The sequence below is a fragment of the Artemia franciscana genome, chromosome 12 (assembly GCF_032884065.1).
Source record: "Artemia franciscana chromosome 12, ASM3288406v1, whole genome shotgun sequence".
Classification (NCBI taxonomy): domain Eukaryota; kingdom Metazoa; phylum Arthropoda; class Branchiopoda; order Anostraca; family Artemiidae; genus Artemia; species Artemia franciscana.
Window position 1 is genome coordinate 27606581 of NC_088874.1, and position 22545 is coordinate 27629125.

At 36.2% G+C, this 22545-nt stretch overlaps 1 protein-coding gene across 1 annotated transcript in view; it reads right to left on the reverse strand.

Annotated features, from left to right (window-relative positions):
- The window catches only part of LOC136033939 (multifunctional protein r-like), a 248362-nt gene extending 227366 nt beyond the window's left edge, over positions 1-20996 (reverse strand). The window contains exons 1-3 of the mRNA XM_065714958.1: positions 20823-20996; positions 10950-11091; positions 3187-3454 (exon numbers count right to left, since the gene is read on the reverse strand). Of these exons, the coding sequence (XP_065571030.1) occupies positions 3187-3454; positions 10950-11091; positions 20823-20916 (504 nt within the window). The 5' untranslated portion in view covers positions 20917-20996. The remainder of the gene's footprint in view (positions 1-3186; positions 3455-10949; positions 11092-20822) is intronic.
- Positions 20997-22545: the final 1549 nt, after the last annotated feature.

Consider the following 22545-nt stretch of genomic DNA (forward strand, 5'->3'; position numbering starts at 1 on the left):
ATAGGGCTACTAGTTCTACATACAAAGTTCATCAGTTTTCCTATTCTGTTTTCATTAGAATTTTATTAAATAAAAACATTTCCTTAAAAAAATATCCGCTCCAGCTTGAGAAAGATCACAAGAGCGGTATAGGATGGAGAAAAAAGGCCGAGACATCCTAACGTTACACCGGTGGCACTAGAGTACTTATAACCCTCCCCCATTGCACTTCCTTGCTGAAGGGCCATGAAACAAAGATCAGCACCGCCGGTATAGATTATAAAAGTTCAATGCTTCAACCTTACCTTGTAAGTTTCTATTTAACCGATTCAAAAATTCAGACTCCATTTTAAGTATCGTTTGTATTCCGTGATTTTCTATATGTATTCCCGGAAATAGAATATTGTTGCTGTATATCGCAGGTTAACTGATACGTTATTATAATTACTACTACTACTAATAATAATAATAACTCACTGCAGCACCAAGCCGCCTGAGGCCAACACAGCTACGCACGCTCCTCCTCCAGCCTAATCCATTCAAGGCCTGTCTCTTTATACCCTCCCAGGAAGTTCCCATTTCCTTTAAATCTTTATTTATGACATCCTCCCAACCCAGAAAAGGACGACCTACTTTCCGTGTAGCCCCAGACGGTTGGCCAAAAAGGACAATCTTCGGCAATCTGTCATCCTTCATCCGCAGAACGTGGCCTAGCCATCTACACTTTTCTTTCATTATAGCCCTAGAAAGCGGGATTGCACCACATTTTTCGTACAACCTACTGTTTGAAATACGGTCAGTCAGCCGGGTACCCAGAACAATCCGTAGGCAATTTCTCTGGAAAACATCTAGTAAATTTTCATCTGCTTTTCTGAGCGCCCATGCTTCAGAGCCATAGTTGACCACTGTCATCACTGTAGCTTCCAATATTCTAATCTTGGTTTGCAGACTTTTCTTTCTATTCTTCCAAACTTTTTTTAACTGTGAAAAAACACCCTGAGCCTTAGCTATTCTACTTTTAACATCTTCACTGCACCCACCGTGTTTACTAATAATACTACCAAGGTAAGTGAAGCTGCCAACCTGATCAATCTTTTCGTTACCCAACGTCACCTTTTCATATTCACTTATTCCTAGCCTTAGTGACTTAGTCTTCTTCACATTAATATTCGAGCCTATTCTAGCACCCTGAACTCGCAAAACCTCTAAAAATTCATTCATTTTGCTCACACTTTCATCTAATATGCTTAAATCATCAGCATAATCTAAGTCCAGGAGCGTTTTTCCTCTCCATTTGGTTCCGTGGTCTCCAATTGCCTTTCCTGTGCTCCTTAAAGACGAAGTCCATCAAAATGATCCACATAAAGGGGGATAGAACACAACCCTGCTTAACTCCAGATTTAATACAAAACCAGTTGCTAACCTCATTTCTTACCTTAACCGCAGCAGTATTATTCTCGTACATAGCACAAATCACTTTAATGTATTTTTCTGGTATACTATATAAGGATAAGACCTTTGCTAACGCTCTTCTATCAACAGAATCGAAAGCTTGCTCATAATCGATAAAACTGAGGACCAAAGGTGTTTGACAACGAAGGGATTTCTCAAATATTAACCTAAGAGTGAAAACTTGGTCGACACATCCTCTACCTTTTCTAAAACCGCACTGTTCTTCCCTTAAAACTTTGTCTACATCATCTCTCAGTCTAAAAAGTATCATATTACTCAGTAATTTGCTACCTACAGAGACCAGACTAATGCCTCGATAATTACGACATTCACTCTTGTCACCTTTCTTGTACAGTGGTTTAATTAAGGTTTTCCTAAAATCATTAGGTACTTCCCTTTTTTTTAAATCATGTTCATAATCTTCAGTAGCTTATTCCTAAACTCAGAGCCACCATATTTAAGAAACTCATTTATCACACTATCAGCACCTGGAGCCTTATTATTTTTTAATCCTTTTAGTAGCCTACTGTCGCTACTTCTTCTTCACTAAACAAATCTTCCTTCACATCCAAGGTATCACAAACTTTTCATTTTTATCTATATCTTTTCCTGCAACTGTATCTCAAAATGTTCCACCCATCTTTCTTTAATATTTTCCTTATCACTAATTGTGGCCCCATTTCTATCTTTAACTGGGACTACTCCGGATTGACTACTCTCTTTCAACTTATTAAAATGCCAGTATACTATTTTACTATTATATGCCGTCTAACCGCATCTTCCAGATCCTCAGCAATTTTATCCATGGCCTCCACTTCACATCTCCTTAGTTCATATTTTAATGCTTTCTCCACTTTCTTTACATTCCTTTTGTTTTCATACGATGTATCACTCAGATAATTCTTGTACAAACCCCTTCTACTCTTTATTAAACCTAAAGCTTTTTCACTAATATTCCTGGTTGCAGTCTTAGCACTCTTACCTAAGACACCATCAGCAACTTCACAAAATGTTTTCTAAAATTATTCCATCCTTCTTCCACATTGTCAAATTTTAAACTCTCAAGTTTGCACTTCCCCGAGAAGAACTATCTCCTTCCAAAAGGTAGCAAATGTTTCTGACCTTAACATCAGACATTATAATTTCATTAAAATTTCTGTACTGATAGATAAGATAAGATTTATTTGCAAAAAAGCCTGCAGGCCATAGCAAAACACATACAACTTTAAACAAACACCTAATTACAAACAACTTAAACAAGCAAACAAACTTGCAAATACTTTATGAATTCAGAAACACCCGTAAATAAACTCTTACCAAGCTAACTCCTCAAACATGATTCCCTATGCTTATTCCCTAAACGAAGAAGCTTACACAACTTATTCCCTAAACGAAGAAGTTTAATAGCATATCCATTCCTCTCAACCATTCGCTCTTTTAACCAGCATTCACTCCCCAACACTCGTCCAAAACATTCCTTCCGCAACTCAGACAGCTCTTCACACTCGGATACAAAATGAACTAAATTTTCGCACACATAGGGCAAAAGTAGGGGCCTGCCTCCTGCCTAAACTTTCCCAAATATTTCCTTCTGATACCTAAATCTAAACTATATCCTCTTAGCAACAACAAATTCTTCAAGTGCTCCCTACTCAACCCAAATTTAAAATAAACTTCCTCTCCCCAACACTCTTTAGCTTGGGAGTAAAACCTCAATATTCCTTGAATTATAACAAAATTTCAGCTACAACTTACCTTGCAGGCAACTTCGTTTACCAAGTTTCGCTTTGAAATATCAATAAAGGGAACGTCTTCGCTTCCATTAAATACAATTTTTCCTGCAAGTGTTCCATGCTCCCGTAGAATTTTTGTCAGCTCTCTTGTATCAATTCCCTCTAGCCCGGGTATATCTTGCTGTATCAGCCATTCGTTTAGGGACTTGGCTTTATTCCAATGGCTGGGACTGTCACAAAGGGTCCCAACTATAAAAGCTTCAGCCCATATTTGAGTTGACTCTAGCCACCTAAAAAATGGTAGATGTATTATTGTTAATAATTGCCATGCAAAATCGGATGCAAAAAAAAATTTATTGAAAACAAAATCAGGGCATAAACTGGAAGGTGCGTAGGAGGGAGGAGTAAGAGCACCAAGATTTTGATAAAAACTCTTCTTCGCATTTTATTTCAAGAACCATTTACTACTATATTTTGAAAAAAAATATCTTTGTATCTTCATTAGAAAAAAACAAAAACAACTCCAATAAACAAACAAAAAAAGAGTGCCATGAATTAACCCCGCTGAACAAGCTGTGCAAAGAAAACAGAAAACAAATTCAAAAAAGGAAAATGAAATTTTGTAATGTTCCTTTTGACTAGTGGCAATGAGCTACAATTTTAGATGCCTGCCGGTAAAGACACATTTGAACCTAAAACAAATATGATCTGACTAAATAATCTACTATAATTAAAAAAAATATTAATAGCAGCGCTGAGTACGTGCGCTGGAGGTTTTAAAAGAAAGAATAGTTATTAAAAATGTTCCAGCATAGGCCTACGGTTGGGAGCTTTTTCGGGGGGGGCAAATATACCGTATTATGATACAATTAGCTTTAAATTCGGTGTTATAGATTTTTTCCAGAGGATAATAAGTCTTCTATTGGGGAAGGGATTACTCCCTCGTAATCCCTAAATTTAGTTTCACTTCAATACAAACAATATTACCATGCAATTGACTACCCAAAACCCATCAAAATTGCGAGAAATTGACATAAAATTTGAAGCATTCATTGATAATTTCAAATAAAAATTTATGTATAGCAAGCTAGCAGTTGAAACATTTTATTTGTAATAGATATCCTTTGGGAATATTCTGAAACTAAAAAAAACTCAGCTAATTAGTAAATCTAAAAAATACCTTTAAAAAAAAAGTCGCTTAGCTTGGTGGCGGGTAGAACACCAACGAGTGGCTTATGAAAGAGAGGTTTTGTGGTAAACAATATATTATTTAACCTTAGCTGGAAATGAAAACGACCGAAGTTTTAGTTGTAGATGTCCAGTAAGTTGAAAGATACATGTACCTACTTTCCTATTACGATCCACCGAAGCTTTGTATATTTGGAAAGTAGTTAGCTCACAATTGGATCCAGATCTCCATAAAACTGGAGGGGGGATTGGAGAGAGGCAACACTCAGAAAAAAAACAAGCTCTTTATACTTTATTAAGCCAGCTTTTGTTGACAATTGACATGTACAAGTACTCCAGCCTTGGATATAGATAAAGTTGAGTCTTGTCTTGGAATCATTCAAGGCAGAACAAAGAATTGTCAAACCTCAATCAAAAGTGCAAGTCAGACAAAGGACATTAAAAGACGTTTTGTCCAATAGCCTATTTTACGACCGTTGTTTTGGCAAAACTCCCTGAGTTGAGATAGGGGAAGTTGCCACGAGAATCTTGATGTGATAATAGATGGCTTCCTCTACTAATTTCTATTCATTCTAATTCTAATTTTGGTCATATATTTTTGGTCATAATTTTGGTCATAATGACCAAAATGTCAAATGACAGAAGCACCCTAAATCTTCGAGGGCTTTGCAGTGCACAAGGTAAGATGCTCTATCTCTCACTCTCTGAATAATAGCTGTTCCAAGTTTATGCGTTTCGCCCTGAACTTGGAAGCTCAAGGCTGTTACAGAGTTCAAGGCAAAGAGTCTTATCAACGCTTTATTCTATCTGAACTTCGGATACTTTCTTCAACTTTGAGGTGATTTTTCTCAAAACAAAAAATGGGGTGTGTTGCCAAAACACATTCGAATAATAATAGTTGAATTATGTCACTTGGCGAAATCAGAGCAAAAAAAAAGACCCTAATTTTCCAGTGACTCTCGCTAACGATTTACCTTATAATCTTACTTTTGACATCAAACTTTTCAATCTCGTTTATCTAATTTTCGAAGAATAGCGGGTAAATCTGTTTTACAGCAAAGCGGAAAAAAGATGCTTAAAGCTGTTTTCAAACCCCTAAGATGCAACCAAGAAAATTTAAAGTCAACAATCCAATTTCTAACTAGAATATTTCTGCATGAGACAAAAGGATACAAGACATTTTCAAAGACCAGAAAATGTCCAAAAATGCCAGAACAGACCAGAAGCGCCAACTATCTGGGGGATTGAGTAAGATAACAGAGAAACAGAAAGCTTACGTGTGAAAAAAAAATATGAGACATATTTGTTTTTACTGGTTTAAGGCGACGTGGTATCCTAACGATTCAACCTATTTCATTTATTATAAACTTTTTTAGTTTGCGTGGCCAAACTATTTAGAATTGACTGAGCGGTCTTGCCATGAACTTGAATAAGAGATCCAAATAAAGGACATAAAACTAAAAGCCGATGCCTACTTTCTCGGAAATCAAAAAAAAAATTATCCCGTTTTGTGCCGGAGATAGAAATATTCAGCTTTAATGAAACTTGCATCATTAGAAAGTAGAATTTTGTTTTTTTCGATTAAACGGAGCGGTTTTTTTTGGAAGTTGAAGAAAGAATAGTCCCTAAAATGTTCAAGCGTTAAAAAACCTGAAAACGTTAAAAATCAGTTCGAAGGAGACATCATTTGAGCACTGTGACAGCTTTTGGGAGTTTCCTATGATACTACCCACTTTAGTTGAAAACCTTGCCGACACAGGGTGCATTGAACAGACATCACTTTGCTTAACAAGTAGTAAAAAATTACGTTTTCTTTAATTTAAACTAGCCTCTCGTTAGCTGGGATAGCTGTTGACACATTGAAGATCCCCATAAATTTTTATAAGAACTTTGAGGAAATTTCGTTTGAACAATTTGGCAGCTTTGCGAGCTCCTCGTGCTAATATTTCCTTCTTCTTTGAGACGGTTAGCCGAGACTGAGACTCACAGAATGATTTTTAAGGTATCGAATACCCTTAAAGGTTTTAAAAAACCAACCATGTTTTGTGGTCTTGTATCAGGCTCAAAATTTAACTTGGCAATAACGGGTAAAAAAAAAAGACAGGATCATTTGGCTTACCTTTCTGACCAACGGTTCAGGATTAATGGGCCTGGGATACAAAATGGATAACAAAAATCAATCAAAGTGAAATGTCTCGCGCAAATTCAGAAAGCCACCTCAGGAATTATTATATCACCAATGCCTGGAATCACTTTGCATATTCCAGTTCAAGTCTAAAGCCACTTGCACGCCATTGTTGCTTTTAAATAAATCAACATTGTATTCTGTTTATCACTTGTACGAATTATTTTTCTTCTTTGCAATTACTTGTGAAGCGAGGGGAAGTGATGATTCACAAAATATAGAGGGGCAAAGATTTTTCGACACATATAAGACAGATTTTTTCGGAGATATCACACTCATCAGAAAATGAAGATTCGTTTTAAACTAAAAGAAATTACAAACAAAGAAGCAGTTTTTTTTTTACTTTATTGCCAAGATATGGATGCTTTATGTCTCCTGAATTATTTGGATCGCCATTCCAAGAAGATTAACTCTGCAAAATTAGGGCTCCTCTGAAGAAAACATACCAGCAACATGTGATTAGCGCCATTAGATTCATTATTTTGTCGAGAAGGTTTGAACTTGCATTAGTCAAATGCAACAGGCGGTGTGTATCAAGCATGGCGGAAGTCTATGGAACGTGGCGGAACTGTACATTACACATGATATTCTGGGATGTACACTAGGTAGCAGGAAGTGGCTACCTCCTCATTTTTTATGTTCTTTCCAAATATCATGGATGATGTTCTGACAATGCAGACCATCCCATTACACTAATAGCCCCGTATTTTTAGCCCTAGTAACATATTTCATTGATGTTTTTCATCTTATGAGAAACAAAAAGCTGTATTTTTGGCTTGATGAAATCCAGTTCTGCCTCAGTCGTAAAATGTGGATAAAAAACATTATTTGAAATGATTTAAAAATGTAGATAACAATGGAAGAAAACATGATAATCTGATTAATTGATACACATTGTACACTATAAAGTAAGAATATCGTTGTTTTAATGTTTACTTTCAGTTTTTATACAGGGGGGGGGGGGGTTGAACTAGAGAAAATTCGCTGATCACAAATACCTCATTTTTTATGAATATAAAACCGAAATTTGAATTTCTCTAGATACCCCTCAGAATGCTTGAGATTATTTTCAGATTTTTTCTTCTTCGAATTTTTTCAAAATCTGCATTAATAATTTTGCTGAAAGTGTCCGAACCAACCCCACCTAGTGGGGTTGGTTAGGACATACCGGGGCATAAACTGGACAAGCTAAAATCTATCGGCCGTCATTTATAATCATTAAATTCGTCCATAAAACAGTTTTTTCTTTCTTTTTTTTACTTCACATACAATTCTACAAAATAAAAAAAAAAATTATAAACTTGCTTGATTGAGACATGTTGTGTGGCGAGACATCAAATTCAAAATTGAAGCTTTAGAAAACTCTGCTGGTTCCCCCACATAAAAAAGGTTATGGTAGACTTTGGGAAATATAAGAAAATCACCAGATTCAACATCTTCTACCAAGAGACAGATCCAGGGGGGCACGTGCCCCCCGACATAGCGGTGGATAGTTCTCGACATAGTTCTGGTTGGGCCCGCTTGCTCTGGTTTGGGACGAAAGTTGTTTTTTTTAGCAACTGGTTTTTAATAGTTTTTTTTTAATAAGTTTTTAATTATTAAGACTGTTTCTGTTTGCAAACAAGTTGGAAACAAGGTTTTAGTTACATTGTGCAGTCTCTGTTAGATTTTACTAATGACGCATACTGTCAAAAAGTACTTAATTAAATTTTAGGTTTATCAAAGGAACCTGTCCGTTTTACCACAAAAGCCAACTGGGAGATGAAAATCTTTGTTTCGTAACAACAAGGAAGCGAAGTTTAAAATCCTAATTTCTTTAGGCTGTCGAATGTTATTTCAGGATTGTACTGTCACAACGGGGCTGAAAAGCAAAATATTTAATTCTTTTACAATCAAAAATTTGTTTTCGAGTCTTGCTATGAACTGAGGCAAAGAAATTGATATCATTAGTTTTTTTGGCTGTCTGTTTTGGCTTTTTGCTTTTGCTTTTTTTGACAAACACTTTGTTGTAACATTGTTTGACAACAATGTTGTAAAAAACAATGGTTTTTACAACATTGTTGTTTTTAGGGGATTTGTATAATAGATAAATGTATGAGAAGTGCAAAGTTTTGGATTTTCGTGAGAAAGTGGTGGCCACTTTACTGCCGATTTTCATTCAATTAGAGCTCTACGTTAGATGACTAATCGCCTCTGTTCATCCTAAAACAGTGAAATAATGGCCATACTCTTTAAACTTTAATAAAGGTTCGCATAAGTATATGCTTAAAACTATGTATATGAGGCAAAATACTCCTGCGAAAGCTGGAGTAATCATTTAAGAAGAATAGATTTTCGAAAAATGGTTTATAGAAGAAGGCAAATAATAATTATGTGTTTAATTTTGTTTTATCTAGCTGGTATAGATGGGATTTCAGTTTGAATCAGCGGCATAGCATTGATTTTTTTTTCAAACATTTGAAAAAAAATAAAAAAGTGACAAAAAGGGGACACTCACACAACTTGAGTTAACCTCGGAAACGGAATGCAACCACAATACTACTTCGGAATTTCTCACCTTCTCAATACCAACCAGTCACAAAATATAGTTATGTTTTTTATAGGGTTCAACTCCTATAATTAGTTTGAAGCACATACCTACATTCATCTTTATTAGTTCCTAATTTTCTGACGATTTTGGTCTTTATTCAAATATTTTAGGATGAATAGAAGAGGAATACTAACGAAGAGCTCTAAACTGACAGGAGTCTAGACTGACAGGACTGGCCGCAATAAACGTTCTCCGAAACATTGAGATAGACATCGACCGTGTAATAAATGGATATGGGGGGGAGTGGAAATATAGAAATATACTTTTTCTTATAAAATTGTGAATTCTGTAATTTAAGCGAAAAATACTGAACTTTAAAACGGGTTTGACCTACACAAATTGTCACAAAGAGTGGATGACTCCAAAAGATGGTTCAAGACCAATTTGTTCTTTGTTTTTTTGTTGTTTTTTTTTCTTTACAATAAAAAGCTTAACTCACTCGCTATAGTGGTCAGAAGTGCAAAGGGAAAATTATGCACAACATATTAAATATCATATATTTTTATAGATGATGAACAGCTTTTTTTTGGTGGGGTGTTTTTATAACTTGCCATTTTTTTATCAATCTTTTTATACCATTTTAATTTCAACAGATTTATTAGAACTTAAACCCTCACCAGATTTTAGATTAAATTTACGACCATTTCCACTACCTACTTACGACACATTATTGTCGAGGTTCCTTTTTAATTGCGGGTATATCTTTGTTCGCAAGTATATCGAAGCAACCTGCTATGCCCCCCCTAAACGAAATCCTGGATCCGCCCCTGCTTCTGTATCGAGGAAGAAGAACCTTTCACTCATCTTGTACATGAAACTGATCGTGGCTTCACTTTCTGCAATTTCTTGGACTAAGCCAACAATAAAACGGGTTGACTTCTTTAGCTGGAACTTGACAAGGACGTAATCTCTTACTGACAAGGAAGATGGACTGAACGGCAGGTCATCCTTATTGTCTTCTTCACCAAGATGTAATAAATCATCAGATGACTCATTCATATTCAGATCTACCAAGGGCGTCTCCTTAGGTTGTTTTTCTCTCACTTTCCACGCTTTTTAGCCTCTATTTCTTCCTTTCCTTGAGTGTCAGTTTTGCCTGATTTGCTGCGCTTACGAGAGCTTGCGTGAACATTTACCATAAGCAGGAAAGACCATAAGCTTGTGTTTAATGGTAAAAAAAAGCTCAAATTGATATTTCCTTGCATTAATAACAAATTTAGACAAAGAATATTTTGTAAGTTTATTGAGTATTCTCAAAAAGCTAAAAACGCTTAAAAAATAACGACAGGTTTATGCAGTATTTCTGATGTAAGTAAATAGAAAAGTTGAAACTTTAAACAGACTATAGCTATTCCCTTAAAACCAGGGTTCCCACCACAGTCAGTTCCTAGAGTGCTGCAATTGCCCAAATTTGCATGCTACACAGTGATTTTCGGTGCTATAGGCACAAAATTGACTGTAATAGTACTAAAAAAGCACTTTAGTGCTAGTAGTGATAACCCTAAGCACGTGCTACAGTGCTACTCATAATGAAATAGTACTAAAATAGCAACCTTGTGCTACAAGTGACAACCCTGCTTTTAAAAGACCAATAAAATCAGTACAAATAGTACAACTGATTTTATTTCCCCATATTTGTAGGAATATGCAAAACTAGCTTGTTTAAAACAAGGTCGGGTACTATATTAGGTAATTTCTAAGGTAACAAATACTTTATTATAAAGAGGTATTTCTAAACTAACCCAGTAAACGCTTCAGTATTTTCATAACAGACAGAGCACCATAGATAACCTATACTAGCTTAGTCATCTCATCAACTTACTTTGGCAGTCCAAACTCATCTTTGATTTCTTCCGACGGCACCCCATAATTTCCTACCAAAGGGTAAGTGAAGACGAGAAGCTGCCCTCTATAAGAAGGATCCGTTAAAGCTTCGGGGTATCCAACCATACCCGTTTGGAAAACTAGAAAAAATACATTCAACTGTAAATATACTCAAATATACATCAAAACACCGGAGAAAAAGACAAACTAGAACCCTAGAATTTACTCTGTAAAATTGTTCGGGAGAAATGGTTCAATTAATTTAAAGTACAAAGAATGTTAAACCAAAGCTTTTTTTTATTTTTGATGATTTTTTCACGCAGTTTTAATATTTTGAATTGAGAGCCCACTGCTATCAAAAACTACATATGAAGGTCTTTTTCCTTATACTGATTTTTCCATTAAACTGATTTTTTTCCATAAAAAGTGGTCTTTTTCATTAAGCTGATTTTTGCATTAAACTGATTTTTTTCTATTAAACTAATTTTTTTCACGCAGTTTTAATATTTTGAATTGAAGGCCAACTGCTATCGAAAATTGCATGTGAAGGTCTTTTTCCTTAAACTGATTTTTCCATTGTCGCCCTTGCGACAGAAACCTCCCCTCTTCTGATTGCTTACTGCTAAAATAAAATGATTCTCGCTTAGTGGTTCTGAACTGATGTTTTGAATGCTTTCAAACTTCATGTTTTGTTTTGAATTGAGAGCCCACTGCTATCTAGTCCACTGCATGTGGAGGTCTTTTTCCTTAAACTGATTTTTCCATTGTCGCCCTTGCGACAGAAACTTCCCCTCTTCTGATTGCTTACTGCTAAAATAAAATGATTCTCGCTTAGTGGTTCTGAATTGATGTTTTAAATGCTTTCAAACTTCATGTTTTGTTTTGAATTGAGAGCCCACTGCTATCTAGTCCACTGCATGTGGAGGTCTTTTTCCTTAAACTGATTTTTCCATTGTCGCCCTTGCGACAGAAACCTCCCCTCTTCTGATTGCTTACTGCTAAAATAAAATGATTCTCGCTTAGTGGTTCAGAATTGATGTTTTGAATGCTTTCAAACTTAATGTTTTGTTTTGCATTGAGAGCCCACTGCTATCTAGTCCACTGTAGGTGGAGGTCTTTTTCATTAAACTGATTTTTTTTTCCATTGAACTGATTCTTTCCAATTAAACTGGTCTTTTTAATTAAACTGAATTTTTTGGTCGTATTGTGTGTAAGTTTCCACTTGAAAAATAAAAAACAATAAGATTTGATTTTCAGTGTCCTCGGGCTTCCGAAGCTTTTTTCTCATGGAAATGAAACAATATTGGCCTCAGAACGATCGTCCTGAAAGAACGTTGCAGCAAACCCATTTGCGATTTTAAAGATATTTCATGCCTGGACACTCAGAATAAGGAACGCAGGAGAAGGTCAGTCCATTTAACAAGATCTAAGAGAGGAGAGTTTCCAGTTTTGCAATTTCAGGAAAAAAGTAAGGGATAGGTAAGGGAATAGCCTACCAATAATGTATTTGTTTTCTGATATCCACAAATAAAATTTAGTTGATTTTCAAGTGTAACAAATTTGAACTGCTTTTTAGTGCAGAAGAAAGGCCAACAGCCTTGCCCTCGTCGAGCGGTTATATCGTCATCGTCTGTTTATTATTGCTATAAAAAGTAGAATGCTAAAAACTACTTCAGTGAACGCCGAATGGCAGTATTTTATTATGTGCTTAAGATTGCTGGACAACATCTTTCTCGGCAGGCAACGGAGGAAAAAGAGCCAAATCTTTGTTTAGACGGTAAATACACTTGGCAACAAAGGAAGCTCAGACAAAAATTTGAAAATATCGAACAGGCGATTCGGTATCGAAAGGCGAAAGCATGTGACCTATTATTAATAAATAGAGCCCTAGTCTTAAAAAGTAGCTTCTTGAGAGCTATAATAAGTCATTGCAGGATCAGCTGAAAGCGAACGTATCCCCATTTGTTCTTTTTCAGGAAAATTAAATTACATGAACAATGTATAAATCTATGAAATTTGTAAGAAAACTCTAATTTTGCACAGAGGCTGAGACCAAGATATCAGGAGGTTTCTGATTAGAAGATAAGTCAGATATAAAATAGTGTAAATATGAGACATCTTACCTTGTTGCTTAATTTTCTGTGCTTTGGTGTTTAGTATTAGGTGTTTAGTATATGGTGTTATAGTATTTTGTTTAAATAATTATGTGCCACAAGATAGTTCAGACGAACGAAAGTCAAACAGTTCGTGGTAATGAACTGTAAGCATGGAGCGACTGATGCATCTGATGCAAGTCATGCATCAAAAGACTTGGTTTTAATGCTGATTCTAAATACATGAAATTTATTGAGTTTAGTATTTTCCATCAAAGGCTAAGGGCCTGAAAAAATTTGTTTGATTTCCGAAAAAGGGGAAAAACAAAAAACTCAAGTCATCTTAATGAAAATTACACCATCAGATTCAAAATATCACAGAACCCCACTGAAAAGATTTCTAGTTCCCATCTTCAAACATTTGGATTTCCTTTTTGCCAGAAAAAAAGGTCACGGATGCGTATTTATTTGTTTCTATTATAATTTTTTCGTTTCTTTTCCCAGGAGTGATTGTATCAAACCAACTGATGGTCCTAGAAGATTGGAAGAGGGCTCATTGGAATTGGAATCAAAAGTCCTAGTGCCCTTTTTAAGTGACCAACATATTTAAGGGCAAACAGTCTCTTTTTCCCCAGAGACTTCAGACAGAATTTGACAAGATCCCACATAGCCCCTGGGGAAAGGGCTGTAGTTACACAATTTGCTTAATGCTCACGCATAGAATTCGTAATATATAAATTTTCGAGCTATTTTTGTTGCCATTTTTTCTTCTTCTTTGCAGGAGGGCTGGGGGGCACGGGAAAAATTTTTTATCGGAAGGAAAGTTTTGGAGATATCTTTACACGGGGGAAGAATTTGAAAAACGGTCAAATAGAACCGACCCTATGTATGAGGGTGCTTATCCCTTCGTCCATCCTTGCTCTTTATTAAGTGTTTTTAAAGAACTTTAAGATATCACCGTAAAGAGTGAGGGTTTAAGAAGGGGTAGGCCCCTTATATACAGAATCAGTTCTGTTCGTTTTAACTTTCAATGTTGCTCCTTACTTTCAGTATACATTTAGAAGGATACAAATGTAAACAAGACATAACATATGGAAATGAAGCACAAAGGCTTTGGTAAATATGGAGCAGTCCATATGTCTGACCTAAAAATAAAGTAAACATACCATTCGATTCAATTTTCTGTGCTCCTTTTGAATATTAAATTAAAAAATATGTTTTTTAACTGCAAGTAAGGAGTGACATTAAAACTTAAAACGAACAAAAATTATTCCGTATATGAAAGGAGTTGTCCCCTCCTCAACGCCTCGCTCTTTACGCTAAAGTTTGACTCTTTGTCACAACTCTACTTTTTAAAACAATACCAAACTTTAGCGTAAAGAGCGAGACGTTGAGGAGGGGACAACCGTTTCATATACGGAATAATTTCAGTTCGTTTTAAGTTTTAATGTCACTCCTTACTTGCAGTTAGAAAAACTAGTTTTTTTAATTTAATTTCTGAACGTTTTGAATTAATACATGTTTTGATTTAGGCTCACCGCACATGAATATTTAAAACAAAATTTGCATATTAATATTTTTTTTTGGCTAAGTGACTTTCTTTTAGTTTCGATAGAACGATTTTGAAAAAAGGGGGGAGGAGGCCTAGTTGCCCTCCAAATTTTGGTTACTTAAATATACAACTAGATTATTTTATTTTCTTACGAACGTTTTTGTTAGTAATAAATATACGTAACTTACGAATTACCTAACGTAACGAACTTCTAAATTTGTATATTTTTATTACGTATATGAGCGGGATTCACCCCCTCGTCAATATCTCGCTCTTTACACTAAAGCTTGAATTTCGTTCCAATTCTTTAAGAATGACCCCTGAATCACAAAGGCCATAGAATAAATAGTTGAAATTACTAAAAAAATACTTTAGCGTAAAGAGCAAGGTATCGTGGAGGAGACGAATCCCCTCATATACGTAATAATTTCTGTTCGTTTTAGTTTTAATGCTGCTCCTTGAATCCCAATTGAAAAAACTTTGTTTATTTATTTTCTCATTGTTTTTTTTAATAATGCTAGAAAATCCTTCGCCCCTTTCATGGAAAGATCCTCCCACGTAACCCCCGACCCAACCCCACCCCAACGCGAAAACGTCCTCTTAAAAACGGCTGTATGCTTCGCAATAACCATTACTATATGTAAATAATGGTCAAAGTTTGTAGCTTGCAGCCCCTCTCCTGGGGACTGTGGGAGATTAAGTCGTCCCCAAAGACACAGTTATTAGGTTTTTCGACTACGCTGAACAAGAATGGCTATCTCAAAATTTTGATCCGGTGACTTTGGGAAAAAATGAGCGTGGGAGGGGGCCTAGATGCCCTCGATTTTTTGTCACTTAAAAAGGGCACTAAAAATTTGAATTTCCGTTAGAATGACCCCTCTCGTGACATTCTAGGACCACTGGGTCGATACGATCGCCCCTGGAAAAAAACACGCATCCGCGATCTGTCTTCTGGTAAAAAAAAAATACAAAATGGCACATTTTTGTTGATAGGAGCTTGAAACTTTTATAGTAGGCTTGTCAGATACGCTGAATCTGATTATGCAATTTTCGTTAAGATTCTATGGCTTTTAGAAGGTGTTTCCCCTATTTTCTAAAAATAAGGCGAATTTTTTCAGGCTCGTAACTTTCGATAGGTAAGACTAAACTTGATGAAACTTATATATTTGAAATCAGCGTAAAAATTAAATTTTTTTGATGTAACTATTGGTATCAAAAATCTGTTTTTTGGAGTTTCGGTTAATATTTTGCCGGGTCGCTCCTTACTAGAGTTCGTTACCACGAACTGTTTGATAATAATCGCTTTTGTCGCGATTAGAAATTCAGTTGAAAGGCGTTTTGGACGCTTGAAAGGGGATAGAACACAACCCAGCTTAACTTCTGACTTAATACAAAACCAGCTGCTAACCTCATTTCCTACCTTAACCGCAGCAGTATCATTCTCATACATACCACTAATCACTTTAATGTATTTGTCTGGTATACCATACAAGGATAAGACCTTTGCTAACGCCCTTCTATCAACAGAATCGAAAGCTTGCTCATAATCTATAAAACTGAGGACCAAAGGTGTTTGACAACTAAGGCATTTCTCAATTATTAACCTAAGAGTGAAAATTTGGTCGACACATCCTCTACCTTTTATAAAACCGCACTCTTCTTCTCTTAAAACTCTGTCTACATCTACTGCATTTCTCACTCTTAAAAGTATCAAAAGTACATCAGTCTAAAAAGTCCATCAAAACAATTCATATATAGGGCGATAAAACAAAATCTTGCTTGACTCCAGATTTAATACAAAACCAGCTGCTGACCTCATTTCTTACGTTAACCGCAGCAATCTTATTCTCGTACATAGCACTAATACCTTTAATTTATTTGTCTGGTATAACATACAAGGATAAAACCTTTGCTAAAGCTCTTCAATTAATCAAATCGAACGCTTGCTCATGATATATAGAACCGAAGACCAAAGGTGTTTGATAACTCAGGCACTTTTCAATGATTAACCTAAGAGTAAACCTAAGTAATTTGCTACCTACAGAGACTAGGATAATGCCTCGATAATTAAGACACTCACTCTTATCACCTGTCTTATACAGTGGTTTAATTAAGGGTTTCCTAAAATCATTACGTACTTCCCCGTTTTCAAACACTAGAATTTCGGCTGACGAAAGAAGAAAATCTTAAGTTTTTTGAGGAAGTGAGTGTAATAGACAGGAGTCAATTGTTCGAAAAGAAAGAATACCCTACCAAAGCCCTGAATTGTCTGATGGAAGTCATTAACCCCATTTATGAAAAGGCGTGACCAGCAAAAGTTTTTAAATCAAAGAAGCTTGTTCCCCGTAAGCCTTGGAATTTATCATTAATGCGACCACTTTCACAAAGGTGGTCGCAAAGCAGATATAGAAACCAGAGACCCATATCAATTCTACCAATCTTTTCAAAGATACTGGAGAAATTGCTACATAAACGGATCTATAATTGCCTTCCGATGAGTAGGCTTTTGAGTCAGACAAAGATTGAGTTTCGCAATGGTCACTCCACGACGCACGCCTTACAGCACCTGGTTCAAAGTGTTAATTGTATATTAAATACAGGTAGCATACCTATGTCTATTTTAATGTACATTAGAAAAGCATTGTTGACTAACAAATGTTGCTTCATCGAATGAGAAGTCTTGGAATAAATGGATTTTCTCTAAGATGGTTTGGGAGCTATCTGTACGGTAGGTTCCTTAAAGTCGTTTTAAACAATATTATCTTTTCCTTTGAAGTGTGGTGTACCTCAGGGCTGTGTCCTGGGCCCTTTAATTTATCTAGTTTCCGCAGACGTGATGCGCTTTTATCTGCAGGATGTATGTATTACTTCTTTTGCGGATGACACTGCGCTAACAGTATTTGCAAAATCAATCGACTGTTTAATAGTAAAAGCTAATAATGCTCTCAAAAGACTGGAGGTGTTACGAGTTTAAGTGTGATGTGCGTGAATTTAAATAAGACGTTTTTACTGACATTTGTAAAGTGGGTGATTCTGTTGATGTAAGCGGTGAAGTCCTATTGTGTGAAAAGCATGTTGTACAAGTTAAATCATTACGGTACCTTGGCCTCCAGATCGATTCAAATCTTTCGCGGAAGCACCATAACGACATTATTTCCGCCAAAATCCCACGTAGAGTTGGCATTCTCGGAAGACTGACGCATTTTCTGCCAGAACGTACTCTTTCCACGATACATTTTCATATAATAATCTACCCGTGTATATCATATGGATGTGTAGTTTGGAGCCACAATTTTTATGTTAATTACAATCATGTGCAAATCCTACAAAACAAAGCAACAAGAATAATTGGAAAGTACATAAAAAATGTGAAAAACACCAGTGCATGAGGCTACTCAATGTTGGACAGATAAGGGCTTATCAAGCGGCTATGTTAGTGTTTATTTGTGCGCATAATCTAGCCCTGAAGCTTTTAATGAGTTGTACCGTTTCAGAAGTTCTGTTCATGAGCAAGATACAAGAAGGTGTGATAACACCTTCTTGGTGTGATACAAGTGTGAAGATACAAGATACAGGTGTGAAGGTGTGATACAAGAAGGTTGTAGATATTGAAAATGGTGTGAGATCTGGTTTTGTTTTTAACCCTTCTGTATCTGTATCTGTATCTGTTTCTTGTATCTTGACCCTTCTGTATGGAATTCGCTTCCTGTGAGTTTTAGGGCGGCTGAGCACCTCCCACAGTTTAAAAAAAGATGAAATACTATTTCTTGGGGAAATAGTTTCTTTGTTTATTTTTTGGGGGAGGGGGGATTTGAGTGGGTTATAGGGCTGGAAGGAGGAGCGGTTTGAAGGGGTGGGGTAGAGAGAATTTTATTCGGATGGTGGTTGTTAACCTGGAGGTGTTTGGGAGAAATGATTGTCTTTAATTATTATTTTAATTAGTCTAGAATGTTTCTAGGAATATTTATGAAGTTTGGTAAATGTTTAGTTTCGTCACAAGCTGTCTAAAGTGCGTATTACTGCATATAGCAAGATCCTGATGATCGTATATTGTTTTTTCGTCATTATTAGAGAAGCGCATCCATTTTTTAGCTTTCTAAAATCCCCCTCCAACGAGCCTAAAAATGCATAAAGTGGGCTTGCTTACAGGTATCATTATCTATAGAGCGAAGTGCATTAGTTCATGAGCCCCGCGGGCAGAGGGGCAAGGTCTGTATTCTATATTTATTCAAAAAAAGTGATTAAACTAAAAAAATAGAATACCTCAGACGAGGTTTATTGAATAAATATAGAATACAAACCTCGCCCCGCTGCCCGCGGGGCTCATGGACTAATACGCTTCGCTCTATAGGTAATTTTACCTCTAAGCAAGCCCACTTAACGCAATTTTAGTTTGCCCCATGGAGAAGGAGGGTCAACCAGAAATGGATTCTTTTAGAATTAGCATTTCTAAGTGCTCTAAACTGGAAACTAAACATTTACATGAAGTTTTTTTCATTATTATTAATTTATGATGCCTTTAGGAATGTTTGTATAGTTAATCGTTACGAGCTAGCAAAATTAAAATGTTTCCCTAGCGTAATTTATAGGCGTAATAGTTTATATTTTTGTTTATTATGCTAATACAGGTCAAGTCAACTCATAGTCGTTCAGACTAAGCTGTTTATCTCCAAGTGACACAGAAAGCCGGTTTCATTACAGATCAAGAACAAAGTCTAGTCGCTGTATCATACAAGTACCAAAATTACCAAATTATTAATTAATTAATTAATAGTACAAGTACATTGTTATTTCATCAATAAATTGAATTATTTGTTAACACATGACAATTGTTAAAATTTGGCGTCAAAATTCTGTGGGGAGGGGCGCTAATCAAGGTTTTGTCCAGGGTAGAAGATAGGTCAGAACTGCGACTGCGTATTAGTGAATTACTCAGGAAATTTACCATATGAGCTATGCACAAAGGATACATTTTTGAAAATGAAAGGGAAAGAATTCATTGGACACTGGCTCGGTATGGCTTAGAGTATTTATTTGGTAAATGTTTACTTTCGTTCCAAATGCTCTAAAGTGCGTATTACTGCATATACCAAGATTCTACTGATCATGTATTGTTTCCTTGTCATTATTAGAGAAGCGCATCCATTTCTGGTTGACCCTCCTCCGCCATGGGGAAAACTAATATTGTGCACAGTGGGCTTGCTTATACGTAACATTACCTATAGAGCGAAGCTTATTAGTTGAATAAATAAAGAATACATACCTTATCCCGCTGCCCGCGGGGTTCATGGAGTAATACGCTTCGATCTATAGGCAATTTACCTGTAAGCAAGCCCCCTTAATGCATTTTTAGTCTCGTTGCGCTTCTCTAATAATGACAAAGAAACAATATGCAATCATTATAATATGCTATATGCAGTAATACGCACTTTAGACAGCTTGGAACAAAAGTAAACATTTACCATTTATTGTAAAATAAAAGGTGAAAATTAAACGGCAGCATCATCCAGTCCAATAGAGCCCCCTCCCCAGGGGCGTAATTGGGCAGGAGGCAAAGGCACCCCATAGCTGAAATTTAGCATTTTCAAAAATCTTTGCAAAACTAAGATAGAAATACACTAACTACCTTCCCGGGATATACTTTAGCCTGTAGACCCATCCCCGAAAGTTTCATTTTCCTAACCTAACCCCTTTCCGAGATAGCAAGAAGTCACTAACTAGAATTTTACCCTACATGGCTCATATCAGCTCCAACTCCCCCTTCCCCAGGACAACAAAAGAATTATGCCAATGCCTCTTCTTTTTTCCATATAAATGAAATGCATTCCTGATTTCTTGTACAGGCTTCAACAACTTTCAAACTCACATGTGGCTAGCATACTAAGTACCTTAGGCTATGCCTATGCTACAGGAAATCGGGGTAAAAGCGATTTTGAGCGTTGGCAAAACCAGGCCTCAGAACAGCAACCCCTGCATACACGCCAGAGCCCAGGAATGGGTCCATGGGGACAGTTACGACCCCGTCCCTCCCCCATCTTTTTTTTCTGGAGCCTTCATTCCTTTATTTTTTTACCTTTATTTAAATAAACTTATCAATTTGATCAATTATTGGCGCCCTCATCACATTGGAGCCCTCCCAAAGATTTTATTCTAGATCTGCCTATTTCTGGGTCTTCCCAAAATTGAGACCTAGCGTGATTGCAAAATTTGAAGAAAACAAACTTACCAACTTCTCCAGTCGCCGGTCTAACAGCACCAAAATGATATCCTTCAAAAACACGCCCATTTTCTAATATCAACTTTGCCCTTATTTTGGCCATATTTAACTGACCTAATTTAACCTCTTTTCTGTTTCACTTTTGCAGTTGAACTAAAATACTGCAGGCCTGTTTGTTTACGAGAAACGGTATAGCCATACAGAACTTGTTTGGCTAATATATAATTTGTACTGTTGCCAAGGCGGCAATTTGCATTTTCACATCTTCCAGGGATAAATCAAAAGCATTCATTATTCAACTTGGGGTGTATTCAAAATGAGTTGTAAGTCAGTCATCTGGATGAGAGGTGAGTCAACTCTATTCCTTGAGGAGAGAACAAGTGTCACCCCAAACCTCTATGGGTCTTAGGATCAATGTTACAGCGATTATTAATGCGCTATTGGAGGGAGGGTATTGAGAAGGAAATAGGCTAGGAAAACAGTTATTACTTCATAATAGGCAGAAAAATTTATAGCTACCATAATTTGAGGGCGCTTCCGCCAGTGGCGAATCCAGGAGGCGCCGGGGGCTCGCCCCCTGACATAGTGATAGATTTGTGATTGGGACCGCTTGCTCTGATTTAGGTTGGGACGAAAGTTATTTTTTGTAATTGGTTTTTAATATTTGTGTTTTAATACGTTTTTAATTATTAAGAATGATTCTTTTTGCAAAAAAGGTTGAAGCAAGGTTTTAGTTACTTTGTGCGGTCTCTGTTAGATTTTACTAATGACACATACCGCCAAAAAGTATTTAATTAAATTTAGGTTTACATAGGGAATCTGTCCGTATCAAACAGTTCGTGGTAACGAACTGTAGTAAGGAGCGACCCGGCTCAATATTAACTAAAACTCTAAAAAACGGAATTTTCATACCAGTAGCTATATCAAAAGAATCGGATTTTAATGTTGATTTAAATATGTGAGTTTCATCAAGTTTAGTCTTTACGATTATTTTAGAAAATAGGGGAAAACACCCCTAAAAGCCATAGAATCTTACAAAAAATCACACCATCTTATTCAGCGTATCAGAGAACCATACTGTAGAAGTTTCAAGCTCCTATCTAAAAAAATGTGGAATTTCGAATTTTTTGCCAGAAGGCAGATCACGGATGTGTGTTTTTTTTTTTTTTTTTTTTTTTTTTTTTTTTTTTTTTTTTTTTTTTTTTTTTTTTTTTTTTTTTTTTTTTTTAGGGGTGATTGTATCGACCCAGGTGTCCTAAAATGTTGCAAGAGTCCTTATTCTAACGGAGTGAAAAGTTCTAGTGCCCTTTTAAAATGACCAAAAAAAATGAAATTGAAAAAACTTGGCCCCCTCCCACGCCAATTATTTTCCCAGTCACCGGATCAAAATTCTGAGATAGCCGTTTTATTCAGCATAGTCTAAAAACCTTATAACTATGTCTTTGGGGACGACTTGCTCCACCACAGTCGCCTTGGGAGGGGCCACAAGTTACAAACCTTAATCAGTGCTTATATATAGTCATGGTTATTAGGAAGTGTACAGACGTTTTCAGGGGGATTTTTTAGTTGCGGGGGGGGGGGGGAGTTGTCCATAGAGGAATTTGTCATGGGGGAAGAAAATTTCCATGAAGGGAGCGCAGGATTTTCAAGCATGATTTAAAAGAAACAGTGAAAAGATAAATATGAAGAAGTTTTTTCAACTGAAAGTAAGGAGCAGTATTAAATCTTAAAA